Source organism: Siniperca chuatsi, linkage group LG11 (assembly GCF_020085105.1).
Source record: "Siniperca chuatsi isolate FFG_IHB_CAS linkage group LG11, ASM2008510v1, whole genome shotgun sequence".
Taxonomy (NCBI): domain Eukaryota; kingdom Metazoa; phylum Chordata; class Actinopteri; order Centrarchiformes; family Sinipercidae; genus Siniperca; species Siniperca chuatsi.
The window spans coordinates 2,613,989-2,633,623 of NC_058052.1; the positions used below are offsets into that span (position 1 = coordinate 2,613,989).

Here is a 19,635-nt window from a genome sequence, read left to right on the forward strand (position 1 = left end):
CAATGGCATCATTGTTTCTAAAAAATATTCTTTGGCATTTACCGCAATTTCTTGTTTCTTAATTGGCCAGCATATACACAGATACAGACGTTAATATCGGCAGATACATTGATCTAGTTTCAACCTGACAATGCCCCCATGCACAAAGTCAGGTCCATAAAGAAATGGTTTTCCCAGTTTGGTGTGGAAGAACTTTACTGGCCTGCACAGAACCATAACCTCAACCCCATCCAACACCTTTGGGATGAACTGGAACATTATCTGCAAGTCAGGCCTTATCGTCAGTGTTGGACCTCACTAATGCTTTTGTGGTTGAATGGGAGCAAATCCCTGCTACTTAATGTCTTAACAAGTTGTAAGTAAGTTTACTGAAAGTTTAGTTGCCAACTGTTGTTCAATACAATATAGATAACTTATACAGGCCTGGAGTTTACTTTATAAAGACTGTCTCAAAAGGCTGCTCTAAATCTGTAACTAAAAAGGTAAATGAGGCAGGTTAAGGGAAAATTGTTCCATTACAAAATAGTATATTTCCTTGGATCTTATTTGCTTTATTTCTTTGTCCAAAGAGTAAACTGTTATGTATGGAAGCGTATAGGGGACTATATTAAAATGATAATGTACTTGGAAATTAAAATGTAATTTCACAATAGCATTATAATTTTCCACATATGAATGTCGCCCTGCGACGAGTTGGCCACTGTCCAGGGTGTGCCCTGCCTAAGGCCCGAAGTCACTGGGATAGGCTCCAGTCACCCGCGACCCCCTAACGGGGACCAAGCGGTAGAAAATGGATGGATGGATGGACATATGAATGTGTTATTTGAGTAAAAATTTAAATGAAAATGCAATAATCCAATTTGCCTTTTCATTTCCACATACTCGTATGGGTGTTATGACCATATATGTTGTTGTATATGACCATATTAATATGAAAATGGAAAAGCTGTTTGACATTTAATTTTCAAAGTCATACCCTGCTGCACATTGGACAATAATCAAATGTTAATTAAAATTTGAAAATTAAGTTAGGATGTCACTTGCGTGAACATCTGCATTGCACATGTGCGTGGTCCAGGTGAGAAGGCGGCAAGACCTCACTGATTACTGTACAAAAACACAACTTTATAACTTTATTCACTGAATTTGGTGAAAGTAGCGATATGGGGCAGTGAATTTGATGAATTGACTGTTTATCAGACCACAAATAAGACAAGAATTAGCACAAGATGGTCAAAGATTGTGAAAAGTGTTTGTATGAGGACTGTGAGTAAATTCATATAAGATTTCAGATTTAGGTTCTGTGCCAAATGTATTATAAAACCACATGGGTTTATGTATTGTCAATTATGTTGGCATGACCTTGTTTGATTTATCTTGTAGTTAAAATTATTTGAAATGTTTCTTTCCCTCAAACAAAAAAAAAAAAAGACACCGGAGCAGAGTGTTTCTGGGCCCCGGGGTGGGGGGGGGGGCTCGTCTCCTCTATGAAATGTCTGTATCCTCACTGCGCTGCATTATTATGAACTATGATGAACTGGTTATTGGTACCATCTCTCGCCCACGTCCAGGCGCTGTCTCTCCCTCTTCATCTCCTTGCAGTTCTCATGCATTAGTTCTGTGTTGTTGACTGTGTAGTTGATGTGGGTGCTTTGACATAACAGTGTATTGGTGTTCAATTTTGCTGTCTGCTGTAGTGTAAAACGTTCTCAAATTGTTGTTGATAACTCTTAAATATATCCTGGCCATTCAAATTAATACAAAACACACGAATATCGCACACCATTTAGTATGACATCATTATATAGACTGACTTTCTCTTAGCATCCCCACTGATTACTGTACAAAAACACAACTTAACTATGGAGCCAGGACAGTGACATTTGAATTTGGCATCGAAAAGAAAATTTGGCATTGGGAAAAAAAAACTGGAACCGAAAAAGGAAACATTGGCATTGAAACTTTTGTTCTGGGAAAAAAGTTGTATTGGCACTGAAAAAAAGTTTCACTGAAAAATAAAATGTTTTTCAATGACAATGTTCTGTTTCCTCTAAATGTCAGTTTTTTGTCAGTGTCACTGGTTTTCAGTCACCGTTTTGACATGGAGAGGAGGGAACTGAGGGGAGGGGGCAAGGAGAGCGTGATCAGAATCAGAAATACTTTATTGATCCCCCTGTAACAAGAGTTTCCCCTCGGGGATCAATAAAGTATTTCTGATTCTGATTTACATTTATAATCTGCATACTAAGGAGTGAACGTCACTCTTCCTGAACCATCCGTCCTCTTCTCCACTCCGAAGCCTCTGGCATCACCGCAAACCTACAGCAATGGCTTCCGGGAATTCTCAAACAGTAAGTAAGTCTGTTTCTCTCTGCCGTTGTTTTCTCACATAGAACCGAGCTGGTTAAAGTTAACTTTTAACTGACATTATGCTGGTCCTGCAGATGACGCTGGAACAAGCGCTAACGTTAGCTAATAATGACAGCTAGCTAACTTTAGGCTCTATGTGAACAAACAGCAGAGAGAAACCGACTTAATTGCAGTTTGGGACTTCCAGGTGAACTCGTAAAAGCCATCGCCCTAGGTGTGCGGTAATGTCAGAGGATAACTGCAGTCAAGCCAGCCTCCGTTTGGATATTGATGCACATCTATTCATGCAGTTACGGTACCAGTGCTTGGAGCGGCCAAAAGAGACAAAGAGACTCGTATTTCAGCAATAATTTCTCACATTTTATATCGTATTTTCTCAAATAAGTAGTCAATAGTCGATGATGATGATAATAATAATAATAATAATAATAATAATAATGTTATTGTTATTATTATTATTATTATTATTATTATTATTAATGGCCAGTCTCCAATACAGGCAAGGGGGAAAAAGCAAGGTCATATAATGTGCATGCCAACTAAGCATAATGTACATTTCCAGTGGTGGAGGAAGTATTCAGATCCTTTACTAAAGTAAAAGTACTAATACCACATTGTAAATATACTGTTACATGTAAAAGTCCTGCATTGAAAATGTTAGTGTTAAAGTATTATCAGGAAAATGTACTTTAAGTATTAAAGGTAAAAGTAGACCTACTCAATGCAGAAAAATGGACCCTGTGACTGTTATACTATTATACTGTATATTATATCATTAGATTATTTCTCCTGCATTAATGTAAAATCACGATTTCACTGTTGTAGGCTGAAGTGGATCGGTCTGTTTTGTATAGGACTGCAACTAATGATTATTTTCATTATGTATTAACATGATGATTATTTTCTCGATTAATCAATTGATTGGTTTGTTTTTTAAAAATAAATTTAGATAAAAAAAACATAAAATGTTTTTGCATGAACAATGTAAACAATTATCAAAGTAGTTGCCAATTCATTTTCTGTCTGTTGGGTAGTTTAATTGATAACAAAACATATATTTTATAAGCTGTTTTGTGCAAAAATCTTAATTTGTAAAGTAACTAGTAACGTAAGCTGTCAAATAAATGTAGTGAAGTAAAAAGTACAGTATTTTCCTCTGAGATGTAGAAGTAGAAAGTGGCCTGAAAAGTAAAATCTCAAGTAAAGTACTTCATATTTGTACTCAAGTACAGTACTTGAGTAAATTTACTTAGTTATATTCCACCACTGCATTTCCATCACTTGAATTTAATACATTCAACAATATATTCATGCTATTGTCAACACTTTGTTAATCTAAGTGTTATTGTCCTATTTCCGTGGGTGTATATGTGTAAATGTCTTAGCCAAACTTTATTTTGTCGTAACGAGATTAAAATATATATATTAGTAAAATTTACTCCATTTTGTTGTTAACACAAACTCAACACTTCCTGTATCTGTTTATAATTAAAAGCCCTCTAGCGTTTCAGTGGAATGAATCCCTTAATTTCATAACAAGGTTTTTATTGTGGAACATTTGCAGGACCGTGTTATGGAAAATTCAGTGACTTGCATGGTTCCCATACTGTTTCAAATGTAGCTGCTGCCATCTTGTGGCACTTGTATATTACGACAAAATACTGTTTGGTTGAGACATTACACGGATACCGTATACACCCACAGTGAGTGAAATAGGATAATAACACAGATCAACAAAGTGTTGACAATAGCATGATTATATTGTTGAATTTATTAAATTAAAGTGATGGAAATGTACATTATGCTTAGTTGGCATGCACAGACAAGCAGCAGGAGTTTGTCCACTGTTGTTTTTTCCCCCTGGCTTGTATTTGAGACTGGCCTTTATTTTGTTCATGGCAACCACACCCCTGGCCATGATTATGAGAAAATATTAAATGGTAAATGGACTGTATTTGTATGGCGCCTTTCTAGTTTTGACTACTCAAAGCGCTTCACACTACATATCACATTCACCCCATTCACATTCACACTGATGGCAGATGCCAACTGCTTATCAGAACAAAGAAACTAACTCAGTCACACACACCCACACACCGATGGCACAGCCCTTGGGAGCAATTTGGGGTTCAGTCTCTTGTCCAAGGACACTTTTATTCACCGATTTTGGTGAAACTGGATAATATTTTATGGAGAACATATTTTCTGGTTTTCCCTCTGATGTCCTCTGGCTGCTTTGCCTCAACTCTCTGTGATTTACGGAGTTTCCTGATGGACAGATAGCTTTACTTGTTGCTAAAGTAACCGCTAACTGCTGCTTAGCTAATTAGCTCAGTTAGCAGTGCAGCTAGCGGTTGTATTAGCTGACTGTGCCCGGACTGGGAGCTCGGAGCACCAGGGAATGTTGGTGTTGTTTACACCGCTAGCACAGGAGCTGTGGACCGCCGGGAAGAGGTTTTCATGCCCGGCAGGGAATACAGTACCGAGGTGATTTACAGCGGCTCCAACCAGGACTCTGACTCCGGGAACAATGAAGACACGGACAAGAGAGGTGTGAAGCGGGAGAGGAGCGAGAGGGAGGTCGGGCATCAGTCAGCACCCACCTTCGGAGGCCTGAGCAGGGGTTACAGCGGGGTCAGCCCTGGGGTGCCAGGAGCCAGACCTGGCAAGTAAACCACCTCTGTAACTTTACTGTATTTCCTGTCTTCAAACTGGCCTCCATTGGTCTTGCAGGCTGTGTTCGGTCCCGGTCCGGCCAAGTTCACTGGGAGTCTGCCGAGCCCATTTCCTTTACCCGCCCGGCCGGCTCTGGGCCCATTCCGGTGCCGCTTCACACCAGCATTCCCCACTGGGTCCCCCCCAGCCCCAGGCCTGAAAACGTCTCCTCCCGGTGGTCCAAAGCTCCTGTTCTATTGATGTAAACAACACACTCCCGCGGTGCTCCAGGCTCCCAGTTAGGGCAGAGTCCGCCCAGGTCGGTAGGTGGAACTTCTTAATGTTAATGAACAAAGTCACTGAACGAGGAAGTGACGTCCTAATTGAAGACCCGCCTTGATAAGAGGACTGACAGCATTTTCATGTTGAGCCCAAAAGAGCGTGGTGACATGTAAATGCAATAGACTGGGGGAGCTGTTTTGCTTATTGCATTTGAATATTGTCCACTGTACGGCAGGTTAAGTCTAAGAAAATAAAATGTCAAATTCAGTTTTCATTTTGATTTTCAAATTGTTAGAAAATTTTATTTTCATTTTGACTTAAATATTGCTTGCATAAATGGAAAATCAGGTTTCATTGTTAATATTGCATTTTCAAATTTGAATTAACATTTGAATTTTGTCCACTGTACAGTGGGGTATGACTTTGGAAAAGCTGTTTGATATTTAATTTTAATTTTCATTTTAATATGGTCATAGAAGGCCCATACGAGTATGTGGAAATGAAAATGAAAATTGGATTATTGCATTTTCATTTTTACTCAAATAACACACATGTATACTACAATTATAATGCTATTGTGGAATTACATTTACATTTCCAAGTTGACATTATTATTTTAATATAGTCCCTTATACGGTTCCATAGTTATGTTTGTATGTCTCTGAGGTGAAGTAAATAGAGGTTGATGGTCACATTGAATATGGGAAGGCAAAGTTACTAAAACATTTTTTAAATTACATTTACCTCCTCCCGTCACTGTTACCAAATATCTACCATTAAGATGCTGTAGATTGCTAAAGGGTTCCTGTATAATTATGTAGCCCAATTTTCCCAGCATCATCATTATTATTATTATCACCCTTCGGTTAATAGCCATATGTATCTCTTTTGAGACTTGTGGGCAATTTGTAGGCTAAGTGTAGCTGTTAAGTCTTTTTATAAACATGGCCAACATGGACAATCTGCCATTTATGGGGGGGGGGGCTGGCCATAAAAAACATAATGTTGTGAAAATTTGATGGAATTTTCATAAAAGCATGTTTTTTGCAAAGGGCATGTTTGGGTATGGGGCCCTGTCTGAGCTTTAAGCGTAAAGATATCAATCATTGTAATAAAAAAAATCCTTAATTATTTTTTCATTTTCTGTTTTGAAGCCATGGTCTGATCTTCACTGGGGAAAAATATTTGTTAGTTGATTTGTATTGCATTTGAGTCGTACGAGTATACTTTGTTCATTGTGAGATGCTCCCCAAGTGTATAAATTTATTGCACCACCCTGACTTATATTTTAAGTTCTGCTGTCTGGGTACATGGTCAAGAGTGATCTGCATTTGTACCATCCAGTGACATTGTACCATCATCTGACATCGATATTTGAAAAGTTTTTTTTTTTTAATAGTTAAAAATATGATAGATGTATCTGTGATAAGCTAATATCTTTTATCATATATTTTACTAGAAACCCAAACGATAATTCGGCAGATATCAGCCAATATATTGTTACCAGATTTATTTAACTCTCAAATATCGTTATCAGTATCGGCCTGAAAAATCCAGCATCTGTCTGTCCATTCATTTTTAAGTGCTGGGACAATCACAGTCACATTGTCACAGCATACAGCATTGAATGGGGTTATGCATGGGCTATACAATGGTATCTATGCAAAAGAGCAGCATTGACTGTAAATTAATTGACTGTGTTACAAACGCTTCTCATGCAGTAACTAGATAGCCACATAAACAACATGTTACAATTGATTCATCAAGATGGTACAGATACTTATTTTTGGTTTATGGTAGTAATTGCATGGGAATGAAAAGTAAAGCAACACACACATGCTGATTCTTAACACCGGCATTGTGCTTAATGTTGCAGCTGGAATGAAGTATCTTTCTCAGAGATAAATTAACTTTAGTGATTTTTACAGGCAGGATAGCAAACATTATATATGTATATATTTTTAAAAGCAGATTTTGATTAATACAGATTTGAACAGATCATTTGAGTAAAGCTGTATGTTGGCTCTCATAACATCAGTACAATTATTAAACCATACTCTGATTCAGTAACTTGCTTCCTGCGTGTCATTGGCAAATGAGGAAAGCAAAGGTTATCCATGAACTGCATTTGCGCATGCAGGTGTTTGTGGGAAATGGCTGCAGTACTGTAGCACATTGACAGGTTATTTTGTTGGCCTCTTCCTAATTAGTGGCATAGTGGATGCACCCTGCTATGCTTTAGTGCTTTATGTTCATACCAGTCTGCTCTGATTTTCTCGCGCCTTTGATATCAGCTTCAAGACTGACGGTTCAGATATAAAGAGGAACACCAGACCACGATAGAAAACCCATTGGAAACAATGCCGCCACCTTTAGTCCCCCACCCCCTTCAGTCCCATGTCTTTGCATTTTAGATGTTATTGCTTCATTCAGAGAAAGGAACATATTAGGTCCAGACCGTTTGTGCCTCTTATTTGTCTTACCGAGGATCTAATGATGGTTACCAGTCAGTTTTCAGTCCAATAGTCCATTACAGCTGTCTTTTGTTTTGCAGTGGACCTGAAAGTAGCTCTGCTATTCAAAATAGAGATTGGACCTTTTGAAACACTGTCTGTATTTCAATTATTGCTCTCACATATTCATTATTGACATTTATGATTCGCTGCTGAGATCAGTTCCACTCAACAACTACTTCTACAGGTTAAACAACAGTTTAGTGTACTGCAACAATGATATGTATGTTTACTAACTTAGGTCAAAGAGAGGAAGGTTATACTTCCTGCTAGAAGGAGGCATGTGATGGAATGTAAAAAACGACATATTTATAGTTTATGTAATGTCTTTTAAGGTATGTCTTTTTTTTTTCAGTACATCTTGCTGCAGTTATTATGGTTTAATATCGAGGAAGGCCAGATGCTATTTCCACTAACCATCATCAGAACTAACCACGTGCCTGTGTAATTGTACTCACATATGTAAACAAGTGAATTTCATGAAATTTTTCCTGACATTTGCCTGCCTTTGACATTGGGGCCTGGAAGTGCATGAAAGCTGTTTAAATCTCACTGTGAAAGGTCAGTTTGTGATTATTAACAGTCTTGGCTGTAAGGAAGTCTACTTATTCCCTTGTTGATTGGTGGCTTTGAGCTGTGCAAAGGAATGGGAATATTGTCAGTATTACCTGCGTTATTTTCCTGTCCTCTGGCCGGTTGAAATAAAGAAATGAATGAGCTATGTAACTCTCCTCTCTTTCAGCCTACTCTACCGTGTCAGGTGTAAATGGTCCCCTGGTGATCCTGGATAATGTGAAGGTTAGGCTGCTAAGATTTTCTATTTTTCTTAAACTTTATATCCCTGATTGAGTTCTCATATTACTACTAGTAATGCTGCACTGTTATTTATTTATATTCACCTACTGTGGAAATCCATTTTGAGAATTTATTAATAATGAGGTTGGGATTGGCAACCCTAACACTCAACAAACTGTAAAAGTGTTATTCAGAAGCAAATGTAAATCACCACTCATTTCCAGATATACCCTTGTATTAATGATATAGATTGAGTTTTTGGGCAGCTGTAGTGAAACTGTGTTAAATCTCTTTGATCTAGTTCCCCAGATACGCTGAGATTGTTCACCTGACCTTGCCGGATGGCACTAGGAGGAGTGGGCAGGTTCTGGAGGTGATTGGAAGCAAGGCAGTTGTCCAGGTGAGAAACAGAATCCATAATTGCTGACCAAATGGCACCTATTCCACCTGTCGTTCGAGAGTCCTGCTGCTGTAAATATTCGCTAAAGAACCAAATGTCAGGGTTCCCACGGGTCCTTGAAATCCTTGAAAGTTTGTGAATTTGAGGAGGGAAAATCAAGGCCTTGAAAGTTTTTGAAAATAGACATGGGTCACTGAAAGTGCTTGAATTTATATATTTAGTGCAAGAATAGAAATAAAAAGTTAAAAATTTTTTTTTACTTAAAGTAACATCACTGTAACACAGCACAATTGAGAAATGTTCACACATTCAAGTCTTTTTTCAATTGTCTGTGAGATTCTGTAAAACCTGCTAGTTCTCATTCTAAAAATTCACAGTATTGTAACAATTATACCTTCTTCGGAACCACGGAACCTTGACCCATGGATTCGACAGATCAAGGTTCCGTGGATCCGAAGAAGGTATGGGAACCATGAAATGTGTATTAATCCACAGATGAAAATAGTCCCCAACAAATACACAATTTTCTTTGAGTAATGTTTGCTGAAAACTACAGTGCCCAGCAGTTTTAGAAAACAATAATATATCATGTTTGTACTCTTTCTCCATTGAAAAATACAGAATCTATGAATATGCAAATGTGTTTTGTTTCAATAGTTGAACTGGTAGATGTCTCGTACTTCACTGAAAAGGAAGGTGTGCAGGAAGTTAAAAGTGTCCACATCATACATGTATAAGTTGCATATTGGGCCACGATTGGCTACCAAACTAGTTGTGATGTCACAAAATGATGCCCATATGTACGCTCAGAGAAACTTTCCCCCTTCAGGAGGTGCATGTGAATACAGCCTTCTACTTCCAAACTCTGCTCGCACACATCCACGTGAAGTAACAATAAGCAAAACATATTTTTCAGTGGAGGGGGACTTTCCATCTTCAGTAGGAACCAATGGGCTTGAAGCTGAGAGCCAGAGACAGGGTAGGGAAGCCAGAAGGTATTGAGAGATGGAATAACAGATTGTGGGTTTTGGTCTTTTTGTGGGATTTGTTGTCGATAAATGGTAAGTGGTTTTCTATATGACAGGAATGGCCAGGTGAAAGTTTCTGTTTATGTTGATGTTGTCTTAGATATATTTCAATAAAGAACTAAAAAGTCAACCTGTCTATCTAACTATTGGATAGATTGCTGTGAAATTTGGTACACACATTCATGGCCCCTAGAGGATAAATTGTAATAATTTTGATCTCCTGACTTTACATCTAGCGCCATCATCTGGTCAAAATTTCAATTTGTCCAACACTTTGGTTTATTACCTAATACCTGCAAAACTAATGACACTCCCATCATTCTCAGCTGTACTTTGTGTTTAGTGCTAGCAAATGCTTGCATGCTAACACACTAAACTAACAAGGTGACCATGGTAAGTATTGTACCTGTTAAACATTAACATGCTGGCCTTAGCATTGTAAGCATGTTAGCATACTGATGTGAGCATGTAGCTAGCGTGGCTGTAGACTCTTAGTCTTGTTTTGAGTTTGAGCTCAAATAATGTGGACTACCCCTGTAACTAACCATGGCAGAGAAACTGTCATGAGAAATTTTCATTTATCTTAATGGCTTGCCATGCCTGTGTTTGTTTAGGTGTTTGAGGGAACATCAGGCATCGATGCCAAGAAGACAGCCTGTGAGTTCACTGGTGACATCCTGCGTACCCCAGTGTCAGAGGACATGCTGGGTATGATCAACCTAATTTCACATTTCATATTTAATCCAAATCAAATGAATTAGTCAACAGTTCTGGTTTTGTTTACAGCTGTACAGTTCCCCTTTCATCCTTCTATCTTTGTGACACAAAGATTTTTGAATGCTGTGTTTTACTGCCTTTTCCTTCATTATGCTTATTTTACTTACATTTTCAATCTTCTCAGTAAATAGTAAAAGAAAAACAGCACTGAATCAAACCTTTTTTCTGAATGGTCTTGAATGTCTCAATCAGTGTGATAATCTCAGTACAGCACAAGGTTACATATGTTTTGAATAGCAGTAGAAAGTAAACCTGCTTTTGTTTTTGAAGTATCATTAATCACATCCATGAATTGATAATTACTTGTACTTGTTACTTGTAGACTCCACAAGAGCCATCAGAGCCACTCTTATCTGTTTAGGGTCTGACACAAAACAGAATAGATCAGATGTGGTTGGAAGTGTCATCTAATGAATTTAATTTTATCTGTTTTTCTTTGTAATTATCTTTGAATTCAATTTCCAGATAAACCAAATAGTTATTTATCAAACAATAATCTTGATTTCTACTTGGCTCAAAGGAGAAAATCTTCTCTTTCAGGGCGTGTGTTCAACGGCTCTGGCAAACCCATTGACCGTGGGCCCAATGTTCTGGCTGAGGACTACCTGGACATCATGGGTACGTTGTCTTCCTGTAGTTTTTTTTTTAGGATATTTTCTAAGCCAAATTGATGTCTTTTACAAGAATGCTACATTAAGAAAGCACTTTCATCAATATAAAATAAAACGTGCTGATAAAATTGCGCAATTTTATCAGCAATCACCAAATATTTAAGGAGTAAATTACATTTATAAAAACAAAAGAATATAAAATTTAGGTAACTTCTTTCATAAAGATACAGCTCAATAAAAGATGCTGACAGCAGCTTCACGTCAGTACCTCAGTACTTTTTTGGTACTGGCAGCAAATGTCACATTCATAATCTTGTTTACTAATTCTTTGATCAGATTTTTCCTGATTTAAATACAATTTTTGCCAATTTTTGAATATTTTATTCAGGCAGAGTTTTTGTATGACTGCTTGTGTTTAGACAACATTTGAGAACTTTGGCCTTTTGTTAGATGAAAAGAAGGGTTTTGTATTTGAAAAAAAAGTGTATTTCTCAAAGTGAAGTACTGACAAATAGTTTTGGTATCTGTACTGAAACTCGGGTATTGTAAAATTTCAAACGATATCCAGCCCTATCAAATGCACATGATTTTATTGGGACTTTGTTAGAGATTATAAACCACTAACCCACAGGGAGCATGAAAAGCTTATGTAATTATGGAGCAGTATATATAAAATTGGCCACTGTGGAGAAATAATGTCTTTTTAATATAATCTGAGTTGCCTCCTTTCAGTTTGACTGGATCTTTGAATTAGAATTCTGGATTTTTCTACTTTACATAGAAATATACATATCATAATATACGGACTTTCTAATTGCAACCTCCCTAGATGACTCCCACTACTTTTCTAAGAGTTTGCAAATAATTTATTTACCTTTGACCCCTTAATCTCTAACCTGGTTCCAGACCTCTGAATCACTGCCCTTTAATTTAAAATGTGGACGTCATCCGCCTACATAGATTGCTAGCTACATCCATGGAAAACAGTGTCAGAAAAATGGCAACAGACATGGATGAGATGAAAGGAAGTCTTTAAATCAGCAGGTTTTCAGTCATCTTGATAACATTAACTGCTCCTGAGAACTGCTCCTGCACCTTCTGTGTTGAGCAAAAATGACAGGCAGGATACGTTACTCTCTACTGATTGTTTAGGGCAAAACGGAACAAGATATCCCACCCCTCTCAACAGAAGCTGGCTAACATGAACAAGACATCGTGCTAAATGAATTAGGTGAAACAAAATGGCATTTTTTGCTGGAGTTCTTTTGCCAATTGCTGTGTGTACTTACAAATAAATATTGAAAAAGGCTGCAGAGCTCAAGGGGCCTGGATCTTGGAGCCAGATTAGTGAGTTAGCCATATGGCTTCAGGCTTATGTTTGCACCACAATTTGTCAGAAATACTGTTTTAAAGACAAAGTTGCAGGAAGCAAGTTGATCATATAGTTACCAATAATGATTATGTCCAGTTTATTAATTGAACTGAAATCCCTTCATTACTGATAGGATTTGTGACAGTGATTGGGCTAATGCACCTATTGACCTTGTACTCTTTTTCTGTTACTGCAGCTCAGAGGAACATGATGAAACTTTGTGTATAGAAAATATTTTTTATGGACTTGATGTGACGATGTCTAAATTAACTGTAAGCTATACCCATAGCAGTTTTTAGTAGAAAAAATAAATGCACACTGCTTCCAGAAAAGCATGACACGAATGATACATGTTAGTCAGACAGAATTTATAATCACACTTTCCTTTCCATCAGTCATCAATCGTCCATCATTATTTTATTGCATCATTATGTTCTATGGGGTTGCCTGTTTTAGGGCTACCACCTGTATGATGAACAAGAAAGGGTGTCATTGTTTTTCTTGTTTTCATTCTGTTTCTGCGTTTTCCAGGTCAGCCCATCAATCCTCAGTGCCGTATCTACCCCGAGGAGATGATCCAGACCGGCATCTCAGCCATCGATGGCATGAACAGCATTGCCAGAGGACAGAAGATCCCAATTTTTTCTGCTGCTGGGCTGCCCCACAACGAGGTGAGACCACCAACCCAGTTCATTTTATCAGACAGAAAAGATCCCTCTGATGCCTGATTACCAGCATCCTGGGAATATTTTATGAATGTGAGGATATTGGTATCATAAGTTCCCTAATACCAAAATGCCAAACAAATTGAAATGAACACAACAAAAATGAAATGTCAAAGTTGATTTTCTCTAATAAGCCCAAATTAATGGTTAAAGTAAAAGAAAGGCTTCCAACTATATACCGGAGTGGTAATCCATATTACTGGGCAATATATCAATAATTATCTTATCCATTTATTGGTAAATTCTTAGTTAAAGTGCCTCGAGGCTATATTAGCTGCTACTGACCGAACGGTCAGAGATGCAGCGCCAGGTTTTGACAAGGAAGAAGAATGTGTGGAATAAAAAAAAAAAATCTCTGATTCTGCTCCATCGATTTAGATCCTTACTTGAAACTGTCCATCACGACTCCGACAGTGTTATAGGAGTGCAATGCTGCATGACTGGAGTTCTCTTTTAATGCAATAATCGGCAATAAAATACAAACATTTGCCACTTTGAGTGTTAAAATCTAAATATTAAAGCTTTTGGATAATTTAGTGTTAATTTCTGTTGCAGTCTCACAATGGAAATGTTTAACATTGATGAGTCAGGTTATTCATGCGTGTCACTTGTTTTTCTCAGTGTCACATGACACTCAACAGTTTGAGTTCTGCTTTCTTTCCAGGGTTTTTCATGCCTCACTATGGAAATTCATGACTCAGGTGTCCTACATAAGTGTTAGACAAGAGTCTTACATGCTTGAATATCTCATGTTGTATAAAATTTCAGGTGAAGTAAAACATTTGACAGAAGATCATTGGTAAGTGCTGTGTTTGTAGTAACTACATGACTTGCCCACATGTAAATGACAGCAACATTAAAAAAAAAAAAAAAAAAAAAAAAAAAAATCCTCAGCAGGAAAAATCATGCATTCCGTGTCTGTTTATGGGATTGGTACTTCACCCTTAAAGAATGCTAAACTTCAACCAAACTCATTGTGCTCGTAGAGCATTCACTGAGCTCTGGCTTTTGCTCTAGTGTCTGTTTTAATCATTGTCACAGACAGCTGTGCAGCACACACAGCTTTATTGTGGCTGAGTGGAAATTAATCCAACAAGATCAGGTCAGACTTAAAGAAGGCGAGTGATCTGTTATTTCCAGCTAGATGGAAGTTTTTGTCACAATACACTAGTTTAAGTAGGACAGCTTTGGAAATAGTCCAAAGGCAAAAAAAAATGTTATTTCATTCATTCTTGAAAATGAAATAAACAATGGCCACAAAGACAACTCCATTGTATTTGGCGAAACAGTATTGATTGATTCAATCTATTGAAGCACTCTAGCACAATTGAGGTTTCTTGAATGACACGCCATTGGTTGTTCTTGATGCTCTTCAGCTAAAAAAAGAGGATTTGGAAACCAATGTTGACCTCTGTATTCTTCTTTTCACTCAAACAGTCCTTTACACATCAATGCTCAGGGACAAAATTTAATGGTATTACTGTCGGACAATGGCAAAGCATTGTCCGACAGTAACAGCATTGTATTTCTTTGTGTATTTTGGGAGATGTTTTAAGATCCACTAAAACCATATTTTTGTTGTTGTTACTACAGCCAAAAATAAAGCACCTTGACACAGGGAACAAGACTATGTTTAAACTTTGGTGAGAATTTGATTGATTTTTATCTGACGCTATCAGTTGTTTACCAAATAAAAGTAGAAATTAAAGATGTAAAAATTAACTCATAAATCTAAGTTTCTGCTTAAGTAGGAGCAGTTAAAACATAAATAATGAATGAATGATAAAATAAATTTAATTAGTGTGTTGCCCATTTTTGACTGGGAATCTTAGCATGGATGTTAAAATCAACAGTCAAAACTGTAAATGCTGATTTCACGGTTAGGCTTTTCTTTTAAGGTGGTTTACTACTACTGTCACTCTTACTAACCTCATACGAGTACAATACTCCATACAGAATTTGAGTCTGGTACTGGCTAAACAAAAACGCCACTCTTTTTTTTTTCTTCTTTTTTTTTTAAATAGTTTTTTTTACCGTTATGCTTTCCACTCATGCTTTTGAATAAAGTCAAAACATTTTAGCCTCTTTTAACTCATTGTTTTGATTTACAGCCTGCAACTTTACTGTCATGGTTCAGTCTCAGTGCACTCATCAACCTAATTTCCATCAGTCAGCTGTTTTCAGTATAAAACCCACAGTACACTACTCGATCAGCACCAAACAGCAGACAGGCAAAGTTAGCGACTAGCTAATGAACGTAGTGGAGCAATTTAGCAGCCAGATATTTTTCTCAGGAGTTGGTAGACCAAAGACCAAATCAGAGCTAAAAGGAGAGTGAATACATTTATCAAGTGGACACACAACTTAAAATATATGCTAATGTTGCTCTGTGACTTTTGGAAGTGTAAGTAGGCAATTGTTTGCTAACATCTTCATCATAACAACTATATAAGGTAATAATATGACTGTGTTTACACCTTGTTCCACTGCCCCCAAGTGGCCAAAAAAATCAGTTAATGCAGCTTTATTATCAGAGTGGTAGCCCAAACAATGAGGCTCCTGACGCTTGACTTTAACTAGTATTATATTGAAAAATTACTGAGCAAATCTGCTATAGCATCAGTTTCTTTAATCAACTATTGTGTTATGAGCATAAATACAGCCGTCAACCTGAATCCCAAACGCACTTTGACAATGCATGATCAAAAGGGTCCCGCTAAAGAATCGGCCAAACAAACACGGTGTGTGTTGTCCGCCTAATGATGACCGCTTGTCGTGCCATCGCGATCGTGTGAAAACCTGCCTCGTTATTTCATTAAGCACATGTCACAGAGGTCACTCGTGGCGGTTTCCTCTATGGGCCAGGTGCCTGAACTCAGGGTGCATGGAGAGGTCAGGCTGGATCAACACAGTGGCCGTGACATTATGTGATAAGCGTGAAATTCCTCTTTCATTCCACAAATTCATGAAGTATCACACAGACTCTTCACTTTTCCTTTTTAAGCCATTTAACTGAATGCTTTTTAAAGCATGTGGTGATATTCTAAATTTGTCGATTCAATTCAAAGAGGCTTTCTTGGCATGACCATATTGAAACACAGTATTGCCAAAGCACATTGTACAAGGTAGTATAAATAGGGAAAAATACAGTTTTTAAGATGCTAACAATAAAACATTATAATATGATGGTAATATTATAATATTACATCATATTATAAAATAATGTGTAATATGATGTGCTTTGTAACAGTTGCCAGGGTGGTGTGTGGTAAGGTAGAAAAGACTCTGCTGCTAGACTGCATCTCTCAACGAGATTGGTATTTTGTTTATGTTGGTTCGGTGGTCAAATTCAGGATGTTTGCATTTGAATTTGGGGAAATATTTAGTTCGAACTGGCTGGAGTTTTGTGCAGGTAAGGTGCAGCTCTATCTCGACTTTGTCTTCCTTGCACAGCTGGCAGAAATGCTCTTCTTTGGGGAGCCATGATTTTTTTGTATCAGCCTGTATCAATGGCCAGGCTGTGCTCACGGAGTCTGTACTTTGTCAAGGTAGTTCTTAGTTTCGTGTCAGTCACTATGGTCAGGTAATCTGCCACACTGTACTGTCCTGCTGCCAGAAGTACTCTCCAGAGCACCAAATGTAGATGTAGATAAATCCGCTGCTGAAAATAGTCCCCAACAAATGCACCGTTAATATGACCTTCTCAGTATCCATGTACAGTATATATAATATAATATGTACAGTAGTTTTAGTGTCTTATGGCCTACATTGTATTATATTTATACTTTGCCATGAATACATTAATGCTTTGAGGTATTTTTTTCCATGTAAAATAGCTCAAATTCAAGATGTTGAGTCCCACACCGTCAGTATCTTGAAGACCTTAAATAAATTTTTAGTCAGTACTCACCCCCATAGTTAGATTCTGATAGCCGGTTCCATTTGGGATCCTATTACTGGTTGGCAAAATGCTCAGATTTGCTAGGCTCCAACGCTAACAAATCTCTATTGAACCTTTTTATTGCTCATCTGTCTTTTTTTAGTAGCAAACACCCATGTAGAAAACATTGTTTTTGCCGATAGAAATGTCAAACATGACTAGCTGCAGATTATATCTGCTGTAGTTAATGTTAATTTCTGTAATGGAAAAAATGAAACTGGCTCTTTGTGTTGAATGCAGGTAAGAAACATCACTGTAACACCATACCATGTATGACCGTGAGTGTTTGTTTTTGTGGTTCAACAAGAATTCTAGATTTTTACTTCAAGAGAGTAAATAAGTTGTCTTTAGAGAAATGATCTGTCTGATTGTGTCACAGCAATGGCAGGAAAATCTCCCAGTTATACTTTTATGCAGGTTATATTGCATGGTAATATTTCTGATTCTGGACCGACAGTATTTGGAGCAAGTAGCTTGTAAAACATAAGGTGTGCAAAGTAAAAAGGCTTCACCTGTTATTTCAGTGTGTCAGATACATTTTATTAGTATTTCATATATTGTGTTGCTCATCCAATTTTCAGGTTGTAGCAACAGGTTGTGAACATTAATTAGGTTACCACTAAAAGCTATAGTGTTTCCGCATTCTCATTCAATAAAAGTTGATTACAGATCTCAATTGAATCTTGCAACTGTTAGAAGCTAAACCTAATTAGATTTGATAAGCGGACTCTGTACTGAATTCAGATTCAATAAAATGCTGTTAAACCCCAACCGTATTCGACATACACCCTCTGACAGAAACAGAAACTTAACTTTCACATTCTCATTCATTAATTTATTATATGTATTTATAATATATAATCCTACTATGTTTTCTTGCTCCCAGATTGCTGCCCAGATCTGTCGCCAGGCTGGCCTGGTCCAGAAATCCAAGGATGTGATGGACTACAGTGCTGAGAACTTTGCCATTGTCTTCGCAGCCATGGGGGTAAGCAGACAAACTGCAGCATTCAGCGGATCCCCCCCCCCCCAAATCTGTGAATCTAATCCCCCTCTTAACCCTGACGTGTCACCCTGTCCCCTCTCTCCACACCTTTATTCACCAGGTGCCAGGTGATTTAACCTTTAAGTCCCTCTTGTTACTTCTGCACCTCTGAGCATATCCCCCCAGCCATGTAGACAGGTTACTAATTCAACAGGCCCTTAAACGCTGTCAGCCCCACAGTATCAAGTTCTCTACACTTCAGCTGCTCCTCCTATCTGATGTAATGCCCCAGTAGTGACAGGTTGACCTCTACCAAACACACACGCACACACACATTTGCTTCACTTGCTAAATACTAATCCTTCCCTCTTCCACTTCTCCACCAATTCACATCCCATTTTGGTTACTCAAAGCAGTGTTAATAGGGATTTATACAAGTCAACACATGGATATCTGTTTTAAAAGGACAAATCAAAGGACATAGTGCACATAATAATAGCAGACTTGTGTATTCAGAGTAAAAGACTTGTATTGAGCTAAGAGGTCCTATTGAATGACTCCTGATCCATTTTTGAAAATATTTTTAGATTTTGTCTTAGTCTTAATGCTGAGAGCAAAAATCCATGTGCGTTTTAGTCATATTTCTTTCTTTAGTCAGTTTTTGACAAAAACTCTGGACATGTTCGTAAACATGTTTTACATGTCGGTCTCATGTCTCACTTTTACATAAGTCATAACAGCGGTCTTGCTTGGACGGACCTGGGAACACTTCCAACAAGTCTAGAAAAGGTCAAATGCCGACTGCAAGGATGAAATTATGAATATCCAGCAAAGCACTAAACACAGCATGTGAGCAAACGGGAATAAATGAGAGTCCCAACTTAACGTCTTGTCATTCTATGCATTGGCACTAAGCGACGTTATGAAACAGACAGCAGAATTCCTTACCTAATAAACGATGAAGCTGATGAGGAAATTTATTTGGGAATTAACTATGAGAAGAGGAAGCGAGTGTCCCTCGCACCCATGATGGTCATTAACTAAAGGGTAGGCTGACATTTTGAATTTGAAGTTTAAAACATTACTCAGATGCCCATATGTACATTGAAAGAGCGACTGGTTACTGTAATCATTCTTTCTGTCAATACTGGCTGTGAAAGATCCCTTCATAGCATGTTTCTA

General features: G+C 37.7%; 1 protein-coding gene across 1 annotated transcript in view; it reads left to right on the forward strand.

Moving 5' to 3' along the window:
* atp6v1ba (ATPase, H+ transporting, lysosomal, V1 subunit B, member a) overlaps positions 1 to 19,635 on the forward strand; it is a 49,069-nt gene that overhangs the window by 14,637 nt on the left and 14,797 nt on the right. The window contains exons 2-7 of the mRNA XM_044213499.1: positions 8,563 to 8,618; positions 8,917 to 9,015; positions 10,658 to 10,751; positions 11,361 to 11,438; positions 13,335 to 13,474; positions 18,355 to 18,456. Coding sequence (XP_044069434.1) covers positions 8,563 to 8,618; positions 8,917 to 9,015; positions 10,658 to 10,751; positions 11,361 to 11,438; positions 13,335 to 13,474; positions 18,355 to 18,456 — 569 coding nt within the window. The remainder of the gene's footprint in view (positions 1 to 8,562; positions 8,619 to 8,916; positions 9,016 to 10,657; positions 10,752 to 11,360; positions 11,439 to 13,334; positions 13,475 to 18,354; positions 18,457 to 19,635) is intronic.